The following is a 22,438-nucleotide window of genomic DNA, read 5'->3' as shown; positions in this document are numbered from 1 at the left end:
GTAAACTTGAGTTTGTTAGTGCATATATTTAACAAATTGAGTTGTTATTTACTGTTCTAAATGCTTTGTATAAGTTGCACTATTATTAATGTTTTACACTGCATTTTGAGTTGAGTTATTCACGAATTGAGTAAAACCAAGGTAAGTGTTCCTTTCAGATCCTTTTCAAGCTTTAGTTGTGATTAGCATTCCAACTCACATACTCGTACATTCAATGTATTGATGCCAGTTGGCCGGCATCGTCTTATGATGCAGACACTATTAACTAGGATCAGCATCCAGCACCTCGTTGATCAGGTTGAGCACTCAGAGTCAGTTGGTGAGCCTTGTTGCATTTCGGAGGACTCTTTTATCATATGCTTTCTCGTTTTCATTTGTTAGGATGATCGGGGGTCCTTGCCCGACATCTCTCTTTGTTTTAGAGGCTTCATAGACAGTTAGTAGTTCAGTTGTCTTTACATTATCATTTCATATGTTAAGACTTGAGTTGCCATTTTGGCCAAGTTAAATGTTGACTTTTAAACATTTTAAGTTATTTTATTAACCAATTGAGTAAGTGCATTTGATCATTGTAATAATGCTTAGAGTCTTCCGCTGAGTAAGTATGACAGGTCAAGGGTTCGCTTGGACACAACAATGGTTCTCAAATGTCAGTCACGTTTCGGGTGTATGCTCGGGGCGTGACAAAACTGTTACCCCACCATCTAATATGCTCATAAGGAGAACTCCCAGGCGAGTAAGCCGGTGAACATCTTTTGCTAATTCCTTCATTTCCTCCTCAACATTTGCCACACTACCCATAGATAGTCTGCTAAGAGCATCAACTACTACATTAGTCTTACCAAGATGGTAAAGAATACTCATATCATAGTCCTTGAGGAACTCAAGCAATCTCATCTGGCGAAGATTCAACTCTTTCTAGGCGAACACATATTAAAGGTTGTTATGATCTGTGAACACCATACAAATAATATCTCCAAATTATTAGGGAAAATACTATGACTGCAAGCTCGAGGTGATGAGTCAAATAGTTCTTCTCAAGCACCTTAAGCTGTCTAGAAGCATAAGTTATAACCTTACCTCGTTGCATTAATACAAAACCTAGGCCAACTCTAGATGCATCGCAATAAATTACATAACCGTTTTAACCCTCTCGTAGAGTCAAAACATGAGTTGTAGTCAACCTAGTTTTCAGTTATGAGAAGCTCTTCTCACATTCATCTTACCACTGAAACTTAACCTTTTTCTAAGTCAACTTAGTCAATGGAAAAGTTTTGGATGAAAATCCTTCCACAAACCTTTTGTAATGACTAGCCAAGCCTAAGAAATTTCTGATCTCTGAAGGAGAGGTAGGTATGGGCCATTGTTTCACTACCTCTATTTTCTATGAATCCACTAGGATCCCTTCGCTAGACACTATATGACAAAGGAAAGCAACAGATTGCAACCAAAACTCACATTTGCTACACTTAGTGAATAAGTGGCGATCTTTAAGAGTTTGCAGGACAACCCTCAAATGAGTCGCATGCTCTTTCTCTTTCCTAGAGTAAATGAGGATATCATCAATAAAGATGATAACGAATAAATCCAAATACTGCTTGAATACCATATTCATTAAATCCATGAAAGCTGCAAGGGCATTGGTTAGTCCAAATGACATAACTACAAATTCATAATGACCATACCGAGTTACAAAGGATGTTTTTAGGATGTCTCTATTATGGCTCTGATCTGATGATAACCGAATATGAGGACTAGAACTCTAAACTTGGTCGAACAAGTCATCAATCATGGGGATAGGGTACTTATTCTTGATGCTGACTTTGTTCAACTAACGATACTCAATGCACATTCTAAGAGAACCATCTTTCTTTTTTACGAACAACAGTGGTGCACCCCATAGGGGAAATACTGGGTTTGATGAAGCCCTTATCTAGAAGGTCATTCAATTGTTCTTTCAATTCCTTAATCTCAGCTAGAGCCATTCTATAAAGAGGAATAGAAATAGGCTGGGTATCTAGAGGGAGATCAATTCCGAAGTCAATTTCCCTTTCAGGAGGAATTCTTGGAAGATATTCTGGAAATACTTCTGGGGACTCATTTACCACAAGTACTGACTCAATAGGGGATTCAAAGCTTGAATCCCTAACCCAAACTAGATGATAGAGATACCCCTTAGAGATCATATTTCTAGCCTTAAGGTAGGAAATGAATCGACCCATAGGCACTAAGCTACTACCCTTCTACTCTAAGATTGGTTCGCTTGAAAACTGGAAACGAACGATCCTAGCTCTACAATCAACTGAGGCATAACAGGACTGTAGCATATCCATGCCTAGAATGACATCAAAGTCTACCATTTCTAAGTCTACAAGATCTGCTGAGGTGACTTTCTGAGATACTATTACATGGAAATTTCTCTATACCCGTGTAGCTATAACTGGGTTACCGACTGGAGTAGAAACTGAGAAGGGTTATGAAAGAGTTTCTGGACTGACACCGAAGTTCATTGCTATATAGGGAGTTACAAAGGAAAGAGTATCCCCTGGATCTAACAAAGCATAAACATATAAATGAAAGACTCGCAACGTACTAGGAACCACAAAAGGAGAATCTTCCTGATCCTGGCAAGCATAGAGAGCATACAACATGTTCTGGCGCTGACTACCACCTATACCAGATATAGTACCCTTCTGAGTCGGGTGACCTGCTGGTGCTGCTGAAGCTGTAGACTGAGCCTTACTAGAGTTGTTACCTCCTTGTCCCTGTTTAGAAGAAGGACAATACCTCAACATGTGACCAATCTGACCACACCCAAAACATTCATCCTTTCTTGCAAGACACTCACCCGGATGGTTCGTACCACAATCTGGACAAGTTGTGTAGGTTCTGGTAAATGAATCACTCCCCTGTGACTTAGACCCTGATGAGCCTCCTTTCTAATCCTGTCGAAAGCTGGGGATGGAGCACTAGCTGATAAAGGTGTTGGGGTTGAAGACCTTTGCTGAAACTGTGAACAATTTCCACCACCAGACTTGTGTTGAGAATAATCATAGTTTCTTGTCCTAGCCTTTTTGTTGTCCATAGCATGTTCCCTAAGCTTATCTCCCTCAACCTGCTGAGCATGAGTCATGAGCCTAGAGATGTTCATATCTTCCAACAACATAGCATTTCTGCACTCTGTTTTCACCAAGTCAAATACCCCAAATAGAAACTTACTTATTTGTGCCTTGGGATCGGCAACCATATGTGGAGCATACCTGGAAAGTTGGGTGAACTTAAGTCCATACTCTTGGACCGACATAGAACCTTGCCTCAAATTCAGGAATTCCTGAGCCTTAGCCTCCCTCAACACTCTTGGGAAGAACCTACCCAGAAAAGCTCCAAAAAACACTCCCATGTCACAGGAGCTGCCTTCTCACCCCTGTTTTCCTTCAATTGAGTGAACCAAATGTGAGCTACATCCTTGAGCTACTAGGAGGCCAACTCTACCCTATCATTTCTAGTTACTTGCAGCACTCCAAAGATCTTCTTGACATCATCAATAAAGTTCCAGGGATCCTCACCAACTTACAACCCTAGAAACTTAAGGTGATTCATCATAATGAAATCACGGACCTTAGCTGCCACTAATCCACCACTAGCATTTGCAGGAATTGGAACCTGTTGATTGTTCTAGTTAGCTACACTATAGGCCAAAAGTTTAATGGCGAACTGAAACTCTACATTCAGAACCTCATGATTTGGGACTAGAGCAAATGCATCAGCATTGCGGTCATTAGCATTCATTAAGTAACTTTTAAGAGGAGGCATGGTCTGAAATGCATAACGTCGAGTTAGAAAAAAGAAATTATACCCACAGACAATAAGAATAACAAGAAAGTGAATTTTTTCCTAAAACATTTTGTAGCCTCCCCCTCATAAGTATGGCGCGCTTCACACCGATAAAACGGACTCTACTTAGTGTGGATTTTCAGAAATCCTGGGACTCTTGAACCTAAGGCTTTGATACAAACTTTGTCACGCCCCGAGCTAACCCTTTGACGTAACACGGGACCTAGGATCACGAGTGACCTTAAGCTAACCGTGAACTCGCATATCATAAGCATACTTAAAGATAACTAAAATGAGAAATACTGTGCGGAAGCTTAAAACATGATATAAACTGAAATGATAGGGAATACCCAATATTGTCTAAATATAAAACTGAAAATGAGTTTAACAACATCTGGAAGATCAAACTCAAAACTAAAGTTGATTTTAACTATGTCTGAAATAAGCCTGTAACTGACTAGAGATGCTGGGATATGCCCCATCTAACTCTAGCAAAATTAAAACTACAGAGGAAAGACTGAATATAAAATATGCCAATCATCCTCTAACAATGAGGACTCACCACTGAAGATCGGGAACCGATCTATGCGTGATTTCAATGTTGCGGACCTGAACCAACATCACGAGAAGATGAAGAGCAGAGTATGCATCAGTAATTGAAAGGTACTGAGCATGTAGGATAGGATAAAGCTCAATAAATATACATAACTGAAATAAAGCATACTTATCAATGATATACGATGAGCATGATAAACGTGCTGAGATGTACTGAAAATGAACTAAACTGAATGCAATGACCAAGTACATAACATGCTGAAGTTGAACGCTGAACTATAACTGATAACCTAGTCAATGCACTAGAATCTGACTGTGGGAGATACTAATAACCGACATTAATCAACATGAGCTAAATGGCGAGTCCGATGTATATGCCTTATCGAGAGGATCCAATATACCTTGCCAGGATATAAAGGCATGACTAGTGTGATCACTACATATGACAGAGGGGACTTATCCTATGAGGGCACGTAGTTCTGGGACTATGAGGGTAACTGACCCTAGTCCAACTCCGCATTAAGCCTACTCCTAACTAGAATGTGTACAATATGACATAACAAAAAAAAATAGGATAGCTCGATATTCTGAAATGCTAACTGAAAATGCAACATTAATGCACTGATAATGAAATATTCTTAACTGGAGCATGTATATCTGTGTAAACTGACCTAGTAAGTGTATTTCATGAACTAAAAGAATCTACTCAACTAAGGTTCTGAATTTCAAGCAAGAAACTAAGAAACAATTCGTCAAAAACCTAATAATCTGATAAGGAATACCGTAGCAGCTAAATCACAATAATTATCTGAAGTTCTAGAAACCTTAGGTCTAAATAATACAAAGGGAATAAAGAATTTGACTGAATTCTAGGGACCTAATGGGTCAAAGGAACCCACTAGTGAAATCCCACATACCTCGTGACGAATTTCATGGAGAAATCTTTTAATTTCGGGGCTGGAACTGGAGGAAACCTTGTTGCATTCTTGGAGAGGGTTGGTAGACTATTTCTCCCTTTTCTCGTTCAATTTGGATGAATTTTGGAGAATGAGTTGACTTGGGTAAAGTCTAATTAAGTTACATGGCTAAAATTGACTAAAGCGACATGGTTTAGGGGTTAAATGACATAGCTTACGTGCCCAATGCATAGGGTAAAGATAAAAAAAACCCCTGACTTAATAGTTGGCGAAGCCACCGACGGCCCCTTACCGATGCATCGTGGACTGACCGACGGTCCGTCCTGGCAGGAGGTCATTTGGCTTTAGAGGAATGGAATCTGGGGGTCTGAACCACTACGTGACCATGGACCGTGGTACCACCTACAGTCTGTCGGTCCTGGCGTGGGTTAACCCTTAGACGAATTTCTTTTGAGTTCTGGGAGGGAGCTGCAGGTGGCCAACCACGGACTCCACTTACGGTTGTGGGTCACCCTACGGTGTGTAGGTGGCACCAATGGTGGCACCTGCTACTTCTGATTTTTCTGAAATCGGGTCTTTCTAGAATACGGGGTATTACAATGATATCGAGGTGCAACTAATTCTCTAAATCAGTAATAAGGTGTAAATCACTATATATATACGTACTAGTTTTTGACACGTGCGTTACACGTGATTACCGATTTAGAGAATTAGTTGCACCTCAATATAATCATCTTCACTCTTGTGAATGTTTTCATTATTTCTTATAACGATGATATCTTAATTCAGTGACATAGATATATGTATATCGAGGTGATGTCATCACTATTAGAATAAATGATCAGATCAACCTTCAATAAATTCTTTGAATCAGTAATCACGTACAACGAACGTGTCGAAAATAGAGTTGCAACAAAGAATTTTCGACATGCGCATTGAAAGTGATTATCAATTCAGAAAATTTATTGCAGGTTGATATCATCATCTTCGTTCTTGTAACCTTTGTCATTTTTTCTAATAGCCGTGAGATCAGAATTCAGTGAGGTAGGATTAACTTCAAATTTGCTACAGTTCAAGATTTGCAAATCCATTTATACCATCTAAACTTGATCAGAATTAACAATTTGTTGATGCCATTTCGACATTATTGGCCTCGAAAGATTTCTTAATTTTTTGCATCTTGGGGAGTCTGTGGAAGTTCTCAGACAATCTTGATGATGGACAACTTTTGTTTTCCATTTTTTAGTTAGGCAAGGTCAGAACTGCAATTGGGATAGCAACTTAAACTGAGAAGACAAGTAGAACTGTAACAACTACTATAATTGAGAGAAAAATTATAATCGTGGTGGAAACTACAATCGTGATAAAAACTAAAATTGGAACAGATACAGTGATCAAAATTGGGGCCAAGATAGAGAATGTTATTAGGCAGGAAAAGACAACAATTGAAACGAAAGGAGTGACGCATATGTTCCACCAAGAAATTGAGATGATGATTTGGGGTTCACAAGTATAGAAGGCATAATGACGAAGATGATGAAATAATTTAAAGTTTCTGATGATAATAACAAAAAGATACGAAATGGCATATTGAGTATGAATCAGAAAATAGAGTTGAATGCTACATCTATCAAATAGTTTCGGAAAAAATTAGGCCATATGTCCTTATCCTTGAATAAACACCTAAAAGGGACACTTCAAATGAAATACAGTTCAAAATATTAAAAATAATGGTCACTGCATGACAGTTACTGCAGGAGGTATTAAACAAACCTTAGGTCCCCTTATTAAAAAAGTGGTGGAAAACTCAAGGGACCCGAAATTACAGAAGATGAACAGGTGGGGGAACCCAAGAATCTAGCTGTGGAGGAAAAGGAAACAACTCAAAATACAACACCCATGACTCGACCTCCTCCACCCTTTCCACAATGATTAGTGAAAAAAAATGAGGAAGTAAATTATCATAAGTTTATCTTGATGTTGAAGCAACTCTCAAATAATGCCCATTTGATTAAAGCGCAAGAATAGATCCTGGGCTATGTGAAGTTCCACTATATCTCTCAACGTATGATTAAGATATACATACGCTCTATCTTATTTAGACTTTACTTGGTGAATTGTACTAAGTATGTTACTGTTGTTGATAATGTTAATTTCTAAATGTTGGATGCATTAATTTCTATCATATATGTGGAACATTTTGTCCACAAGACTTCAAATGTTTTCTCAAAGAACCTATAACATGTCCATTTGGAAAATAGTAGGTTTAATTGAATTGGTAAACAAGGTTGCATTCACCTCTTGTTTTCATTTCTTGAAACATGCATTTTGTGTAATCACATTATCATTAGTACGCACTTACCTATTGAAATTGTTTAATATTGTTTTACTTTTTTCTTATCATGAGTCATTTATAATGTTATTATTGTACTTGTAGTTTTTATGAAACAAAAATTTTCCTTTCTTATTACCTTCTTTGTTATATATTATCACATTTTGATACTAATAAAAAATGATTTGTTGTTATTAGACAAGCTTACTCTAACTAAATATGAGAAACATGTTGTAAGAGAGTCTTGAAAATAGAAGAATAATATTTGAATTTTTGTTTAGGATTATAAAATTTCAATGGTAAAGACTGCACTACTGAAATTTTATAACGAATCTTCAAAAAATGCCAATAGGTCAGATAAATTTAGCTATCAAAATAAATGTATCATATGTACCAAGTGCAAAAAATGTAGGCTTCATCGCTACAATAAGGAGGATTGCAGGATCTATCATGATTATTTGGCCAATGCACATTGAGGGTCTTTTGATTCTCCTTTTGACAAGTATGTTTTATTTTCACGCTTCATTTCCTTAATATTATATTTTTCATGTGCAAGCTATTGCTTTCAATTAGTTGTTCATATTAAATGGAATCTCTTTTAATTGATCATTTTACTTTAATAATGGAAATTATTATTAGGATCAATTACTAGTAGTAAATGATCTTAATAATATATTTAAATTATAAGAATCATATTGATCACCTAGAAGAGAACTCCTTTTAACATAAACAACAAATTTGTAAATAACTTGCATATGTAAAACATAATATTAAAAAAATTTAAGCATGAAAATAAAACATACTTGCCAAAATGAAACTACAATATTTTAGGCTTTAAGCCACCCCTGTAAAGTGTGGCCTAAACTAGGAAAAAAATGTGGTAAATGACTTTTTATCAAGCAGCTCACCCATATTAGTTTTTTCTTCTTATCTTTTTCTCAATTAAAATCCCTTTCAAACATTTCAACATAAGTCAAAAGTTCATATATGGTCTTTAATTGTGTTGGTGTAGCTATTAAAAATGTCATCAGTTTTTGTACTATAAGTACCCTTAGCATCTGTAACATACCCAACACACCATATTTTTATTTTCAGATTTTGACAAAAGTAGAGCTCATTTTCCTATTAGCATAGTGATCCAAATGAAGCTTTAGTCCCTTTTTTGATAGAGTCCTTTTTAGAAGCATTTATTTAATGGTGGACAGATGCACCATAAGAACAATGAGTTCAATAACACCACTACTTTAAGGCCCAGGTTACAGATACAATTCAATGAATTTCTTAGAGATGTATATTGAAACTTTTAGATACGCGTTACAGTTTCCTACTTTAGCGTTAGCTTTTCATTTAAAGACGTCAGAAACTTCAAAACAACAATCTTGTTAATAATGCAGCAACTCCAATAAAGAATTGAAAAAAAAATTGTCCAGTCTGACTGAGCATTCTAGGAAAGAATAATAATAAGAAGATGAAGAAGATGAAAAAGCAGAATGTGGTAAAAAAGTACTTACTATTACAATTTGACTGTCTTCCTAAACTTCATTCTCCATCTTTGTACGAGTTGCAATATATAAACATGTTTGACTATGATGGTTCCCCGTTGTTTTCTTTGGTTGCATGCTACAAATTATATCAACATAAAGCAAAAAAATACATCAATACAATCTGATAAAGTATAAAAAAATGGAAGTTGGATTTTTTATAGCTTCTACTAAATATTACCAACGCCATGCATACTCTTGCACAGTTAATATAAGCATTGAAACATGGGATAAAATTCTGATCCAAAGAAATCGAGTCTATTTTGCTTCACTTAACTAATTATCTATACTAAGTAATTTAAATTTACATAATTTGTATAAAAGAAAATTACTAATTGCCCAACTATATAAATTTTAATGTTACTAGGCGGCCAAACCAAACTAACATATTGTTTTGGCAAAAACAAGTCTTAGAGCTTGAAATCAAAGCAACCTCTATTGGGTTTTCTTTTTTTTTCTTTGTTAGTATGTTTTGCACTAGTCTATTAGGTATCAACCATGCAACTCAGAAAACAAATAAGCATGTCCAATACTTGTTAGCAGTCAACATTACTTTAGTAAAACAAGAAAATCTTTATTTACTTTAACCATGTATGCGAGGATAGGCCAGTAGAACATTCTTCGGTAAAACATAAATAATATGTCCTTTCATTTGGTATATATGAGGTCGACATGAATAGACATTTGGGTTTTGTTAAAGTCAAGGTCGGGTCTTAAAATAGTCATTTGAACTAATCATAAAACTTTTATAGCTTAAGAGCTTGAACGAGACAATTTATAGGCTTAGACGTTTATCGGTTGAAAAAACCATTTACCCGCCAAATACAAGTTATTCATAATTATATGTATGAAACAATCAATATTTTTTTGAGTCTTAAGTATTCTACCTTGTTTGCATTTTGTACTTTTGCTTTGTCACCCAAGTTGCTCAAACATGTAATTATATATTTTGTTGTTTAAAGTTCGCTTCAAATTTAACATGTTAGTTTTTCACATAAGAATTCACTTATTTCATCCTCAAAAGATCTTGATCACATGGACTACAGAGAGAATAAAATTGAGGCACACATTAACTTTGAAGATTTGTTTACTTGCTCAACTTTCAAGCTTGTAACTATATATAGTAGGGATACTTAGGATACCTTTCATTTCTATATATTGCTATGATCAATCAATGGTGAAAATTTAACGTTCTCTTCATAATTTTTTTTATTCAAGTTGGATAAAATTACTCAACAAATGCCCACATCAAAGAACCATCTGAAGGGTGTATACTACAACAAACCAGAATCCCTTCTAGTCAATTTAAGAAGCTCTAGTTTCATAAACTAGTAAAGGCAAAGCCGAAACAACTTACTACTAATAAGCATGAAGTGAAAACCTACATTCTCAAGGATGATTTCAATCCGAATCAGCTTATTAATCTAAGGAAAAATAGAAATTCTCATGATGAATTCATGGCTATTGCCCACGACAAAGAATCAATTGATGGGTGTAATACTACTACAAGCTAGAATCCAAAAAATAAAAAACACAACAAAATCAAAATCCACCCTCACACAATAAACCCAGATGCAACAAATAAAGACTTTAAAAGAAGAAATGTCTACCAAATAAACTCTATTCCAACAAAACCCTTACGATGTGATGAAGCTTTAGGATATAATCTTCATTGCTCTGTCCTTGGTGAACACCGACAAAATCATAAGGGATTTTTTTATGTCGGCGACAAACAAAGAGAAAATCGTGAATGGAGCTAAAAGAGCTTCAATTGGGAATTTTCGTATCTCAAAATATAGTGAAAAATCAGAGAAGTATTTTGAAATCATTTTGCAATTGTTTTGTGAAAAAATCATTACTTTGTGTTGATTCAAAAAATACCTGTTAATTTGGGCGAAAATCCCTTTTTACAAAGCCTTGAAAATTTTTAGATCTAGGGCAACCAGAATCTCTTTTAGAGACTTGGAGAGTTTTTTTTATTATTTATGAATTTTATTTTTCGTCAAATAAAAATGTGAGGGAGAGTAAAATTTTTTGGGGGAAATAAAATATTTTAGTGAAAACTATAAGGCCACACTTGGCAAGTGTTGTTTTTATATTTATAAAAATATCACACTTTAAAAGTGTAGTCACATATATAAATAGGTGTGGCCAATTATATCATGATGTGACAACTCTTATAAAGGGTAGCCTATACTACTAAAGAGCATGTTTTACAAGTGTTGTAAATATAACCGTGGTCAAAAGCTAAAAACTAAGGCTACACTTTACAAGTGTAGCCTTAAAAGGTTTAGGGAACACTTTACAAGTGTTGTCTTGATTTAGTGTGGTTTTAGGCCTAAAATGTTGTAGTGTGAATATCAATACACTTCCGAAGCGCATTAGCCAATACATCATGGTACATTTTGCATTCCTCCTTAGAGCGTCAATGAATCTGCATTCTTTTTTTGCAGTTGATACATACGATAAATTCATTACGATTACTGAATTTATGTGATCCATTGACATATTTGAAGACTTATTATAAAATTTTAGCACTGTAATAAGTACCACCAAAACTTTATAACCATAAACAATGATTTTGTCAGGACCCAAAAATGGATGTGATGTCATTTGTCTTATCCCAACAAGACAACTCAGCCTAAAACCCAATCATTACGATAAAATGTGGAATTAAAATAAACATAGAAGTTTTATACTCAATTACTAATGCGGATAATAAGTTAACTAAACTAAATCCCCAAAACCTGGTTGTCACGTGTACAAGCCTATAATGAACTAAAATGATTTGAAAGAAAACACAAGTCTCAAATGATGTTGTCACAAAAGTAGAACAAGATCATAAACAGGAGTAAGAAGGTCCGCTGAGATGAGAAACAACTACCTCACAAATCTCCACAGAAAGCCTATGAAAAGAAGTGAATAGAAAGTATCATGAATATCCAAGCTCATAACCTATAAAAATGTAGAAGCAAGGGGTGAGTACAAAACCACACGGTACTAAGCAAGTAAACTTCTATTGACAATATAAGGGAATATGATATAGGTACTCCTAACACCCCAACCAAACTTCCACAACTACAACCTGCATAAAGCTAGCCCAACCAAACAGTTCACAATTTACCTATCACACCCCGAGTCTACACCCTGGGCGGACTGGCACTCGACAACCATTGTTGGCCCCAAGCGAACCCTTGGTCTTGCTTAACTCTTAGGGAAAGACTTAATTAACAGAAACAGTCTCAAAAGATAAATCATGCAATAACTTAGAATGTCTTAAAAGAAACATTCGACTAGCCAACATGGCAGACCAATTCTTAACATAAACAACTGAAAATAGAAAGACTAATGAACTATAACTATCCATTTATTAAGCTCTAAAACAATGAGGGATGTCGGGACAAGACTCCTAACAACTAAAATACTAAAAACAATATAAAAAGGGATCCTCTGTAAAGCAAGGAGGCTCACCAACTGACTCTGAGTTCTCAGCTGGATCAACAAGGTGCTGGATGTTAATCCTGGTTACCTATATCTACATCATAAAATGATACAGAACAAAAGGAATCAAGACATTGAATGTACGAGCATGCGAGGGGAAAACTAAACACGACATAAGCTTGAACTTAATTTTGAACGAACACTTACCTAAGCTTTACTCAACTATTGAATATACTCAAATGCTGAATTAAACAACAGTAAAGGTGCATTTTATATAAAGCATTTAAACAGTAAATAGTAACTCAAGTTTAATCATATAATAAAGTAATATAATTATGTGGGAGATTCTCTAACCGACAACCATTACTATGATCTGTGTGATGATACAGCGTCACACCCACGCTGCGAGAATTGTCCTATAACTTATCGGGATATAGAACGCCTCAACTAATTGGATCCACTAGTCTATGCTAAAAATCATTAAGGAATCATCTAAAAAGCATGACTCTTTCTACCCTGGTTGGCTACATGGTTTATGGGGACTTGAGTTATTATGGACTTGTCCCCATATCAGTGCTCAATACTACTCCCAAAATACTCAGCTCATATTTTTAAGAACAGAACTCTTTCTCCAAGATTTGAGGTTATTACTGGAAAAGCTTATCTCTTAAAAGAGATTGAACTCAAAACTACTCATGAAAACTTGTTTAGAAATCGGTGTTTCCTCTCATCTTAAATGTGAAAACATTTGCTCTTTGGGAGTACTTAGTCCCCATAATTTATTTTAAAAGAAATGAACACGACTCTATTCTTTCTCAACTCAATGCTTAAGTCTTTAAAACAAGTTTAAAATGATTGCAATAGACTTTGAAAAGATTCTTAGAACTCTCTTGACTTGACTCTTAGCTCTACCTTGAATTTGATTTATGGATTCAAGGGTCATGATCTCATGTTATAGATGATATCATGATGTTTACATGTACCTTATAGTGTAGCAATCAACTAGGTAACATAGGTACGATTCAAGGGAACTCAAACGGAAATAAGTGGGAAATGGTAGAAGACTTGGCGACCCTGGCGCTCTGAGTGGTGCCTCGTGCCAAAGGCTAAACTATAGAGTCTGGGTTGGGGCGCACTGGCTGACGCGGCACCCTAGAGCCCAAACTACAACCCCAAAGTGGGGCATTCTGAGTAGCGCGGCACCCCACACCCCTGCCCAGAAAACTATGATTTTTCTTGCTCATTTTTCAACTCTAAACCATCTAGATTCAATTAGTTTCTTCCCCAAATGCTTAGATTTCAATACACAACCAAAGTATATGAGAACCCACTCAAAACAACATCAAATCTCATGAATTTAACTCAAGAACTTCTCAACAACTTCAATAATCAAGTATCCAATAGAAACTTCAACAAAATCCATCAAGAACTCAATTTCTATACTTTTCAAGAACCCAATTTTGCGGAATTAAATCATGATTGGCGCGTGGGTGAACAAACAAAACACTATGTGATCTAACATACGTCGTAGGGATTAACCCCTGGGGAAATCCACAAGCTTAACTTCAAGAACCTGACGAATCTTTGCTTCTTCTCCTCTTTTCTCCTTTTCTTTTCTCTTCTCTCAAAACCCTAACTAAATTTTATGAAGGTTAAACTGAGCAAAATCAGTTTAGATCCCAGTTTAATTATCAAAAACGAATTTAATTAATTGGGTAGCTATCACGTCTCGAGCCTACACCCCAGACGTGGCTTGCACTCGAGAACCATTGTTGGCCCCAAGCGAACCCTTGGCTTGGCTTACTTACTCAATGAAAGACATAAACAAAAGAAACATAACTCATGTAATAACTTAAGAAATAATAACTTAGCCAAAAATGGCAACTCAAGTTTTAAACGTATACAACTTAAATGAATAAGACTAAAGAACTATAACTATATGTCTATGAAGCCTTTTAAAACAAAGAGGGATGTTAGGATAGGACATCCGATCATCCTAACAATTGAAACGCTAAACAATTATGAAAAGGACCCTCCGAAAATCAAAGAGGCTCACCAACTAACTCTGAGTGCTCAATCTGATCAACGAGGCACTGGATACTGATCCTGGTTACCTGCGTGTGCATCATAAAATGATGCAGGCCAACTGGCATCAATACAATGAATGTACGAGTATGCGAGTTGGAATGCTAAACATAACATAGGCTTGAAAAGAATCTGAAAGGAACACTTACATTGGCTCTACTCAACTCATGAACAACTTAACTTAATATAAAGCAATAAAACACATGCAATATATAGAAAATTTTTAAAACAATAGAAAGCAACTCAGTTCGTTAAATAAATGCAATAACAAACTCAACTTTACTCATGTAATAAAGTAATATAGTTTATGTGGGAGTTCCTCTAACCGACAACCACCACTATGAGTCTAAATGGTGATACAACATCTTGCCCACACTGCCAAAACTGTCCTATACCTTGCCGTCAGATAGAACGTCTTAACTAAGTGGATCCACTAGTCTATGCTATAAAGCAGCTTAAGGAGTCATCTAAAAAGCATGATCATTTACTACCCATGATGGCTACATGTTTTATGGAGACTTGAGTTATTATGAACTCGCATCCCCATATCGGTGCTCAATACTACTCTCAAAATATGCTTAGCTCATATGTTTTAAATTAAAACCTCTTTCTTTGGTTTGAGATAATTGTTCAAAACTTTAGCTTAAAAACACTCTTGGAAATTAGTGTTTCCCTTTCTTGTTCAAATGTGAAAACATTTTAAACTCTTGGGAATACTTAATTCCCTAATAGCTTTTTGGGAAATGAACTCAACTCTTTACTCTTAGCTTAACTCGAAACTTAAGTCTTAAAACAAAGTTAAAATGTTTGGAAAAGACCTTTAAAAACATTGTGAACTTCTCTTGAGTTGATTCTTAACTTCTAGACTTGACTCTTAACTTTCCTTGAATGGGATTTTTGGATTTATGGATTCAAGGATTGTGATTTTTGATATGAAAGATCTCATGATGTGTAGTAGTGTTTTTAGACAGCTAAACATGAGAAAAGATCAAGAAATCACTGCCTGGGAACAAGTCTGTGACGCGGAGCTGCATTTAAATAGTTGATCACGAAATTAAATTTTGAAACAGAGGAGTCCGCGTCCTAACCGTGACACGGAAGTGATTTTTATACACTGGAAGAGTAAGTCCGCGTTGCGTGCCAAAACCTGCTCGACTTTTTCCTTCGTCATTTTCTCACCCCAATTTGCCTAAATCTGATTTTTTTCTCAATCTCTATATCGATTCAAATGCCTAGTATATATACACAGGAACCTAACTCAAAACAACTCCTAAATTGACACGATTCCATCCAGAACTCTACAATCCCATTAAATTTCAAGAACATCACACTTTCAACTTTATTGAAACGAATTTCGCTTAAAGAAACATGATTGGCTCATGGGTGAATGAACCCAACGCTATGAGAGTCTCACATACCTTGTAGGATCGAATCCTTGGCAAATTCCACAACCAAAATCGCAAGAACTTGATGAATCTTGACTTTCTCTTCTCCTTTCTCCTCTTTTCTCTTCTCTCAAAGCCCTAGCATATTTCTTAATTGTGTAAACTGAACTAACTCAGTTTAGACTCCAATTAATTTACTAAACACGGATTTAATTAATAGGGTAAGGAAAAGACTAAACTACCCTTCAAAAATCCGAATTAGACTTTCCTTATTTGAACAACCCAACTTCAAATGGACATATCTCACTCATACGAACTCGGAATCGCGCAAACTTGGCGGCGTTGGAAAGATTATTCCAATATAGTTCCTATTATACCTGGAAACACACCAAACTCACCCTGAGCTAGGATTTATGGTTGTTTGAAGTTTACGAAAAATCCAACTTTATATACTTAACAATTTTTTCAAATTTCTATTCTTTCCAAAAAAATGACTATTTCCAATTCATAACTTCTTCCTAGTTATTTCAATTTGTGAGATGTTACAATATCTCCCCCTTGGGAAGATTCGTCCTTGAATGAGATTACTCTTACTAGGGTAAGGGTGTAACATCTAACATTCAGTTCAAACACCCAATAATCAAAATGCAAACACAACATGCCAATTTATAAGTAAATACCAAGAAAATGATTAGTACCTTGATTTGGAATTTCTCCGGTTACAAAGAGATGTGGATATCTCTTCTGCAGCTTCCCAAGTAGCCTCCTCAACAAACTGGTTCCTTCAAAGAACTTTGACTGATGCTACTTCCTTAGTCCTCAACTTGCGAACTTGGCGATCTAGAATTTGGACCAGAATCTCTTCATAAGATAAACTACCCTTGATCCAAATATCTTCAATTAGTATGATCAATGAAGGATCGCCCATGCACTTCTTCAACATGGAGATGTGAAATACCGAATGAACCACTGCTAACTCTTGCGGTAGCTCCAACTCATAAGCTACATTACCAACCCTTTTTGATATTATGTAAGGGACAATGTACTCGGGACTAAGCTTCCCCTTCTTACCAAACCTCATAACACCCTTCATGGGTGAAACTTTATGATATACCTAATCATCTACTTTAAACTCTAACTCCCTTCTCCTCACATTAGTGTAGGATTTCTGACGACTCTATGTTATTTCCAACCTTTCTTGAACCACTCTCACCTTCTCCATAGCTTAATGAACTAAATCAGGTCCTATCAACCTAGATTCACCAACTTCAAACCATCCAATAGGAGATCTGCATCTTCTCCCATAAAGAGCATCATAAGGAGCCATTTGGATGCTACAATGATAACTATTATTGTTAGCAAACTCGATGAGAGGTAGGTGATCATCCCAATTACCTTTGAAATCAATCACGCAAGCTCTCAGCATATATTCTAATGTCTTAATAGTGCGCTCTGCTTGCCCATCTGTCTGAGGATGAAAGGCAGTACTTAAGTACAACTTTGAACCCAAGCCTTTTTGGAATGACTTCCAAAACTATGCAGTAAATTGTGCACCTCTATTTGATATAATCGATACAGGGACTCCATGAAGTCTTACCACCTCTTGAATATATAACCTAGCATAATCCTCTATTGTATGGGTAGTCTTTACCGGCATAAAGTAGACTGATTTGGTCATGCGATCCACAACCACCCAAATAAAATCATGCTGCCTGCGAGACCTTGGCAAACCTGTGATAAAGTCCACATAGATCATCTCCCACTTCCATTTTGGTATCTCTATATTCTGAGCCAAACCACCGGGCCTTTGATGCTCTACCTTAACTTGTTGGTAATTAAGGCACTTAGCAACAAACTCTGCAAGGCCCTTCTTCATGCTACTCCACCAATAAACTTCTCTCAAATCGCGATACATCTTTGTGGTACCCGAATGGATGGAATATCTGGAGCTATGAGCTTCTTCCATGATCCTCTCTAGGAGTTCATCCACCCTTGACACACACAACCTACCTTGATACCTCAACACACTATCACCCCCTTGTTCAAAATCCATTACTTTTTGCTTATGACCATTTGCCTTCAATTCAAGCAAAATGGGATCTTGGTCTTACTTTTCTTTTACTTCTGACACTAATGATTATTCAACCAAATTCATCACCACTACCCTCCTTCTATGGAATCCATTAATCGAACTCCCAAGCGTACAAGTCTATGCACATCTTTCTCTAATTCTCTCTTTTCTTCCTCAACATAGGCGGTACTACCCATGGACAACCTGCTTAAAGCATCAGCAACAACATTAGCCTTACCTGGGTGATAAAGAATACTCATGTCATAATCCTTGAGTAATTCTAACCACCTCATTTGTCTGAGATAAGGCTCTTTCTGAGTAAACACATAGTGAATACATCAACATGAACACCATATAAATAATGACGCTATATCTTCAAAGCAAATACTACGGCAGCTAACTCTAAGTCATGGGTTGGGTAATTCTTCTTATGAACTTTTAACTGTCTGGAGGCATAAGCTATAATTTTGCCATTTTGCATCAACACACAACCCAAACCAACTCTAGACGCATCACAATACACAACAAAACCTTGAGTACCTTCTAGTAAAGTCAAAACTGGGCAGCAGTCAACCTCTCTTTTAATTCCTAAAAGCTTTTCTCACAAGCTTCATACTATTGAAACTTCACTGTTTTCTGAGTTAACTTAGTCAAAGGGGATGAAATGGATGAGAACCCCTCTATAAACCTTCTATAATAGCCAGCCAAACCCAAGAAACTCCTAATGTCAGTTGGAGCTGTGGGTCTAGTCCAATTCTGCATTGCCTCAATTTTCTGATTATCAACTTTAATTCCCTCTCCAGACACAATGTGGCCTAAGAATGTCACACACTCAAGCCAAAACTCACACTTGGAGAACTTGGCATACAACTCTCTTTCTTTTAAAATCTGGAGAAGTATTCTAAGATGGCTAGCATGATCTTCTTCATTCCTTGAATAGATTAGTATGTCATAAATGAAGACAATAACAAACATATCTAAATAGGGTTTGAATAATCTATTCATAAGGTTCATGAGTGCTGCAGGTGCATTGGTCAAACCAAAGAACATAATTAGGAACTAATAGTGACCATAACGGGTCCTGAATGATGTCTTTGGAATATCACATTCCCTTACCCTCAACTAATGGTAGCTTGATCTGAGGTCTATCTCCGAGAAACAAGTAGCACCCTGAAGCTGATCGAAAAGATCATCAATCCTTGGGAAAGGATATTTTTTCTTGATGATAACCTTGTTCAACTGACGATAATCTATACACATTCAAAGGGAACCATCTTTCTTTCTCACAAATAAGACTGTAGCGCCCCAACGTGAGACACTTCGTTGAATAAAGCCCTTATCATGGAGATCTTTCAACTGTTCTTTAAGCTCTTTCAACTCTGATGGTGCCAATCAATATGGAAGAATAGATATAGGACGAATATTTGGAATATTCTCTATACCGAAGTCTATTTCTCTCTCAGGAGGGACTCCGGGAAGATCATCAGGAAAGACTTCTGGAAACTCTCTTACTACTGAAACTGACTGAATATATTGGTATCTCAACAGTAGAGTCATTAACTCGGACTAAGTGATGGACATACCCCTTGTAAACTAACTTTCTTGCCTTAAGGTACTAAATAAAATGACCCTTAGGCATTGCTGAACTACTTTTCCACTCTAAGACTGGCTCATTTGGAAACTGAAACTTGACAACTCGAGTTCTACAATCAACTGAGGCATAACAGGCATGAAGCCAATCCATACCAAGAATGACATCAAAATCTACCATGTCTAACTAAATTAAATCAGCCATGGTACTCTTGTGATTGACGGAAACGGGACAATCACGATATACTCGCTCAGCTATAATAGACTCCCCAACAGGTGTAGAAACACAAAAGGGTTCACAGAGTTTCTCAAGAAGAATATCAAAACCATTTGCAACATAAGGGATTACAAAAGATAAACTTGCCCCTGGATCTAGCAAAGCATAAACATCAAGAGTAAAGACTTCGATCATACCAGTTACAACATCTTGAGAGTTCTCTTGCTCTTGGCGACTAGTGATCGCATAAAGACGGTTTGCACCTCCGCCAGTACCGGAAGTAGCTCCTCTAGGTACAGCTCTATCTAGTGGAGCAACTGATGAAGATTGGGCACTATTTCCCTTATTTCCACTACCTTGTCGGTTTTTAAGGCACTTTATCATGAAGTGACCCTTTTGTCAACATTTGAAGCAACTTGTGGAGTCAACGCGACACTTACCTGGGTGGGTTCTACCACACTTGGCACATGTAAGAGCCTAGTTACTTCCTTGTGCCACACTACACTGAGATTTGGAAGGTCTTGCCCTGAAGTGCTGTGAATTCTGACTATTGTACTCACCTTTGTTTCTCAGTGCAGGTGCACTAGCAGATGATGGAGTAGGTCCCTTTTTCTTTTGCTGAAAGGATGAACGGTTCACATTACCTCTTTGCTGCCCAGACTCATTTCCTGTCTTCGCTTTCTTGTTTCTAAACTCCTCATTATCCCTCAGCTTCTTTTCCTTAACCTACTCCACATATACCATTAACCTCAATATATCCATGTCTCTAATTAGCATCGCTACCCTGCCCTCTTTGCTTGATAGACCGGCCAACCCTGCAACAAACAGCCTCATTATACTCCTCATATCCAAAACCATATCCGAACCATAATGGGATAGTTGGGTGAACTTCAACCCATACTCATGAACACTTAGTGACTCTTGCTTAAGGGTAAGGAACTCTCGTACCTTAGCCTCTTTCGGTTCTCAGAAAGAAATGCCCCAACAAGGCCTCCTTAAAACATGCCTAACTCGCAGGTGTTGCCTTATAAGCTCGGTTCTTCTTCCATTGATCAAACCAAATTCAAGCGATAACCTTCATTTGGTATGCAGCTAGTTCCACCCTCTCAGTATCAGCAACGTGCATGACATCAAATACCTTTTGCAGCTCCTCAATAAAGTTCTCTAGATCCTCAATAGTGCTTGAACCAGTAAAACTTAGAGGGTTCATCCTCAAGAACTCACAAATCCTTGAAGTGTCAGCCTCTTCTTGTCAAGCTCCTCTTTGCTGCCCAACCTGGTTAGTCACAGCTTAACTCAGCATCTTTGTTTCTTCCCTAAACTCAGCATTAGTAACTTCTCCTTGGGTGTTCCACTTCAGGTGCATTAGGTACCCCTTGCTCCTCAAAATTACATCTAGCAAAATGACCTCTGACAGCTCTTCGTGGAGCCATGATTAACTAAAAACACGTGCAAGCACGAATTAGAAGAAACTTTTTAGAGATTAAACTCTAAATAACGAAATGAGTATGAAAGAAGTGAGAAATTTTCCTAAGTGTTGCAGCCTCTTAATTATAGATTTGGCATGCTTCACACCGGTAACTAGGACTCTACAGACACGGCTTCATAGACTCCCTAGGACTCTTGAACTATGTGCTCTAATACTAAGTTTATCACGCCCCGAGCCTACACACCGAACGTGGGTGGAACTCGAGACCATTACTGGCCCCAAGCGAACCATTGGCCTGGCTTACTTAGTTAACTGAAGACTTAAACATAAAAAACATAACTCATGCAATAACTTAAGAAATAATAAATTTGCCAAAAATGGCAACTCAAGTCTTAAACGTATACAACTGAAATGAATAAGACTAAAGAACTACAACTATTTGTATATGAAGTGTCTAAAACAAAGAGGAACGTCAAGACAGGACCCCCGATCATCCTAACATCTGAAAAGTTAAACAATTATGAAAAGGACCCTCTGGAAATCAAGGAGGGTCACCAACTGACTATGAGTGCTCAACCTGATCAAAGAGGTATTGGATACTGATCCTAGTTACAAGTGTTTGCATCATAAGACGATGCAGGCCAACTGGTATCAGTACATTGAATGTACGAGTATGCGAGTTGGAATGAAAAACATAACATAATCTTGAAAATAATCTGAAAGAAACACTTACCTTGTCTTTACTCAACTATGAACAACTTAACTCAATATAAAGAAATAAAACACATGCAATACATAATAAACTTTTAAAATAGTAGAAAGTAACTTAGTTCGTTAAATAAATGCAATAACAAACTCAACTTTACTCATGTAATAAAGTAATATAGTTTTTGTGGGAGTTTCCCTAACCGACAACCGCCACTATGAGCCTAAGTGGTGATACAACGTCTTTCCCACGTTGCCAGAATGATCCTATACTTTGCTGTCATATATAACGCCTTAACTAAGTGGATCCACTAGTCTATGCTAAAAAGCAACTTA

The 22,438-nt window shown here is 36.8% G+C and overlaps 1 protein-coding gene across 1 annotated transcript; it reads right to left on the bottom strand.

Moving 5' to 3' along the window:
• Positions 1-3,675: 3,675 nt before the first annotated feature.
• On the bottom strand, positions 3,676-21,178 carry LOC125828392 (uncharacterized). The gene is made up of 6 exons (XM_049507706.1): positions 21,044-21,178; positions 20,613-20,694; positions 20,409-20,494; positions 20,166-20,343; positions 19,999-20,117; positions 3,676-3,816 (listed from the first exon to the last, which is right to left on the bottom strand). The coding sequence occupies exons 1-6, from the start codon at positions 21,176-21,178 to the stop codon at positions 3,676-3,678; spliced, it is 741 nt and encodes a 246-aa protein (XP_049363663.1).
• Between the last annotated feature and the right edge of the window lie 1,260 nt (positions 21,179-22,438).

The sequence above is a fragment of the Solanum verrucosum genome, unplaced genomic scaffold, assembly GCF_900185275.1.
Source record: "Solanum verrucosum unplaced genomic scaffold, falcon-dt-bn FXZP01000048.1, whole genome shotgun sequence".
In the NCBI taxonomy this organism is placed as follows: Eukaryota; Viridiplantae; Streptophyta; class Magnoliopsida; order Solanales; family Solanaceae; genus Solanum; species Solanum verrucosum.
Note: the sequence above shows the minus strand (reverse complement) of the source record. Positions and strands in the feature narration are given on the sequence as shown.

Excerpts from the sequence above, each read along its gene's own strand:
- LOC125828392 (XM_049507706.1), bottom strand. The coding sequence starts at position 21,178 with ATGAACCCTCTAAGTTTTACTGGTTCAAGCACTATTGAGGATCTAGAG. Across the intron at positions 20,495-20,612 it reads TGAGTCTGGGCAGCAAAGAG|GGCAAGACCTTCCAAATCTC; the intron begins GTAATGTGAACC and ends ACAGCACTTCAG. Across the intron at positions 3,817-19,998 it reads AGTCTATTATAGCTGAGCGA|ACCATGCCTCCTCTTAAAAG; the intron begins GTATATCGTGAT and ends TATGCATTTCAG.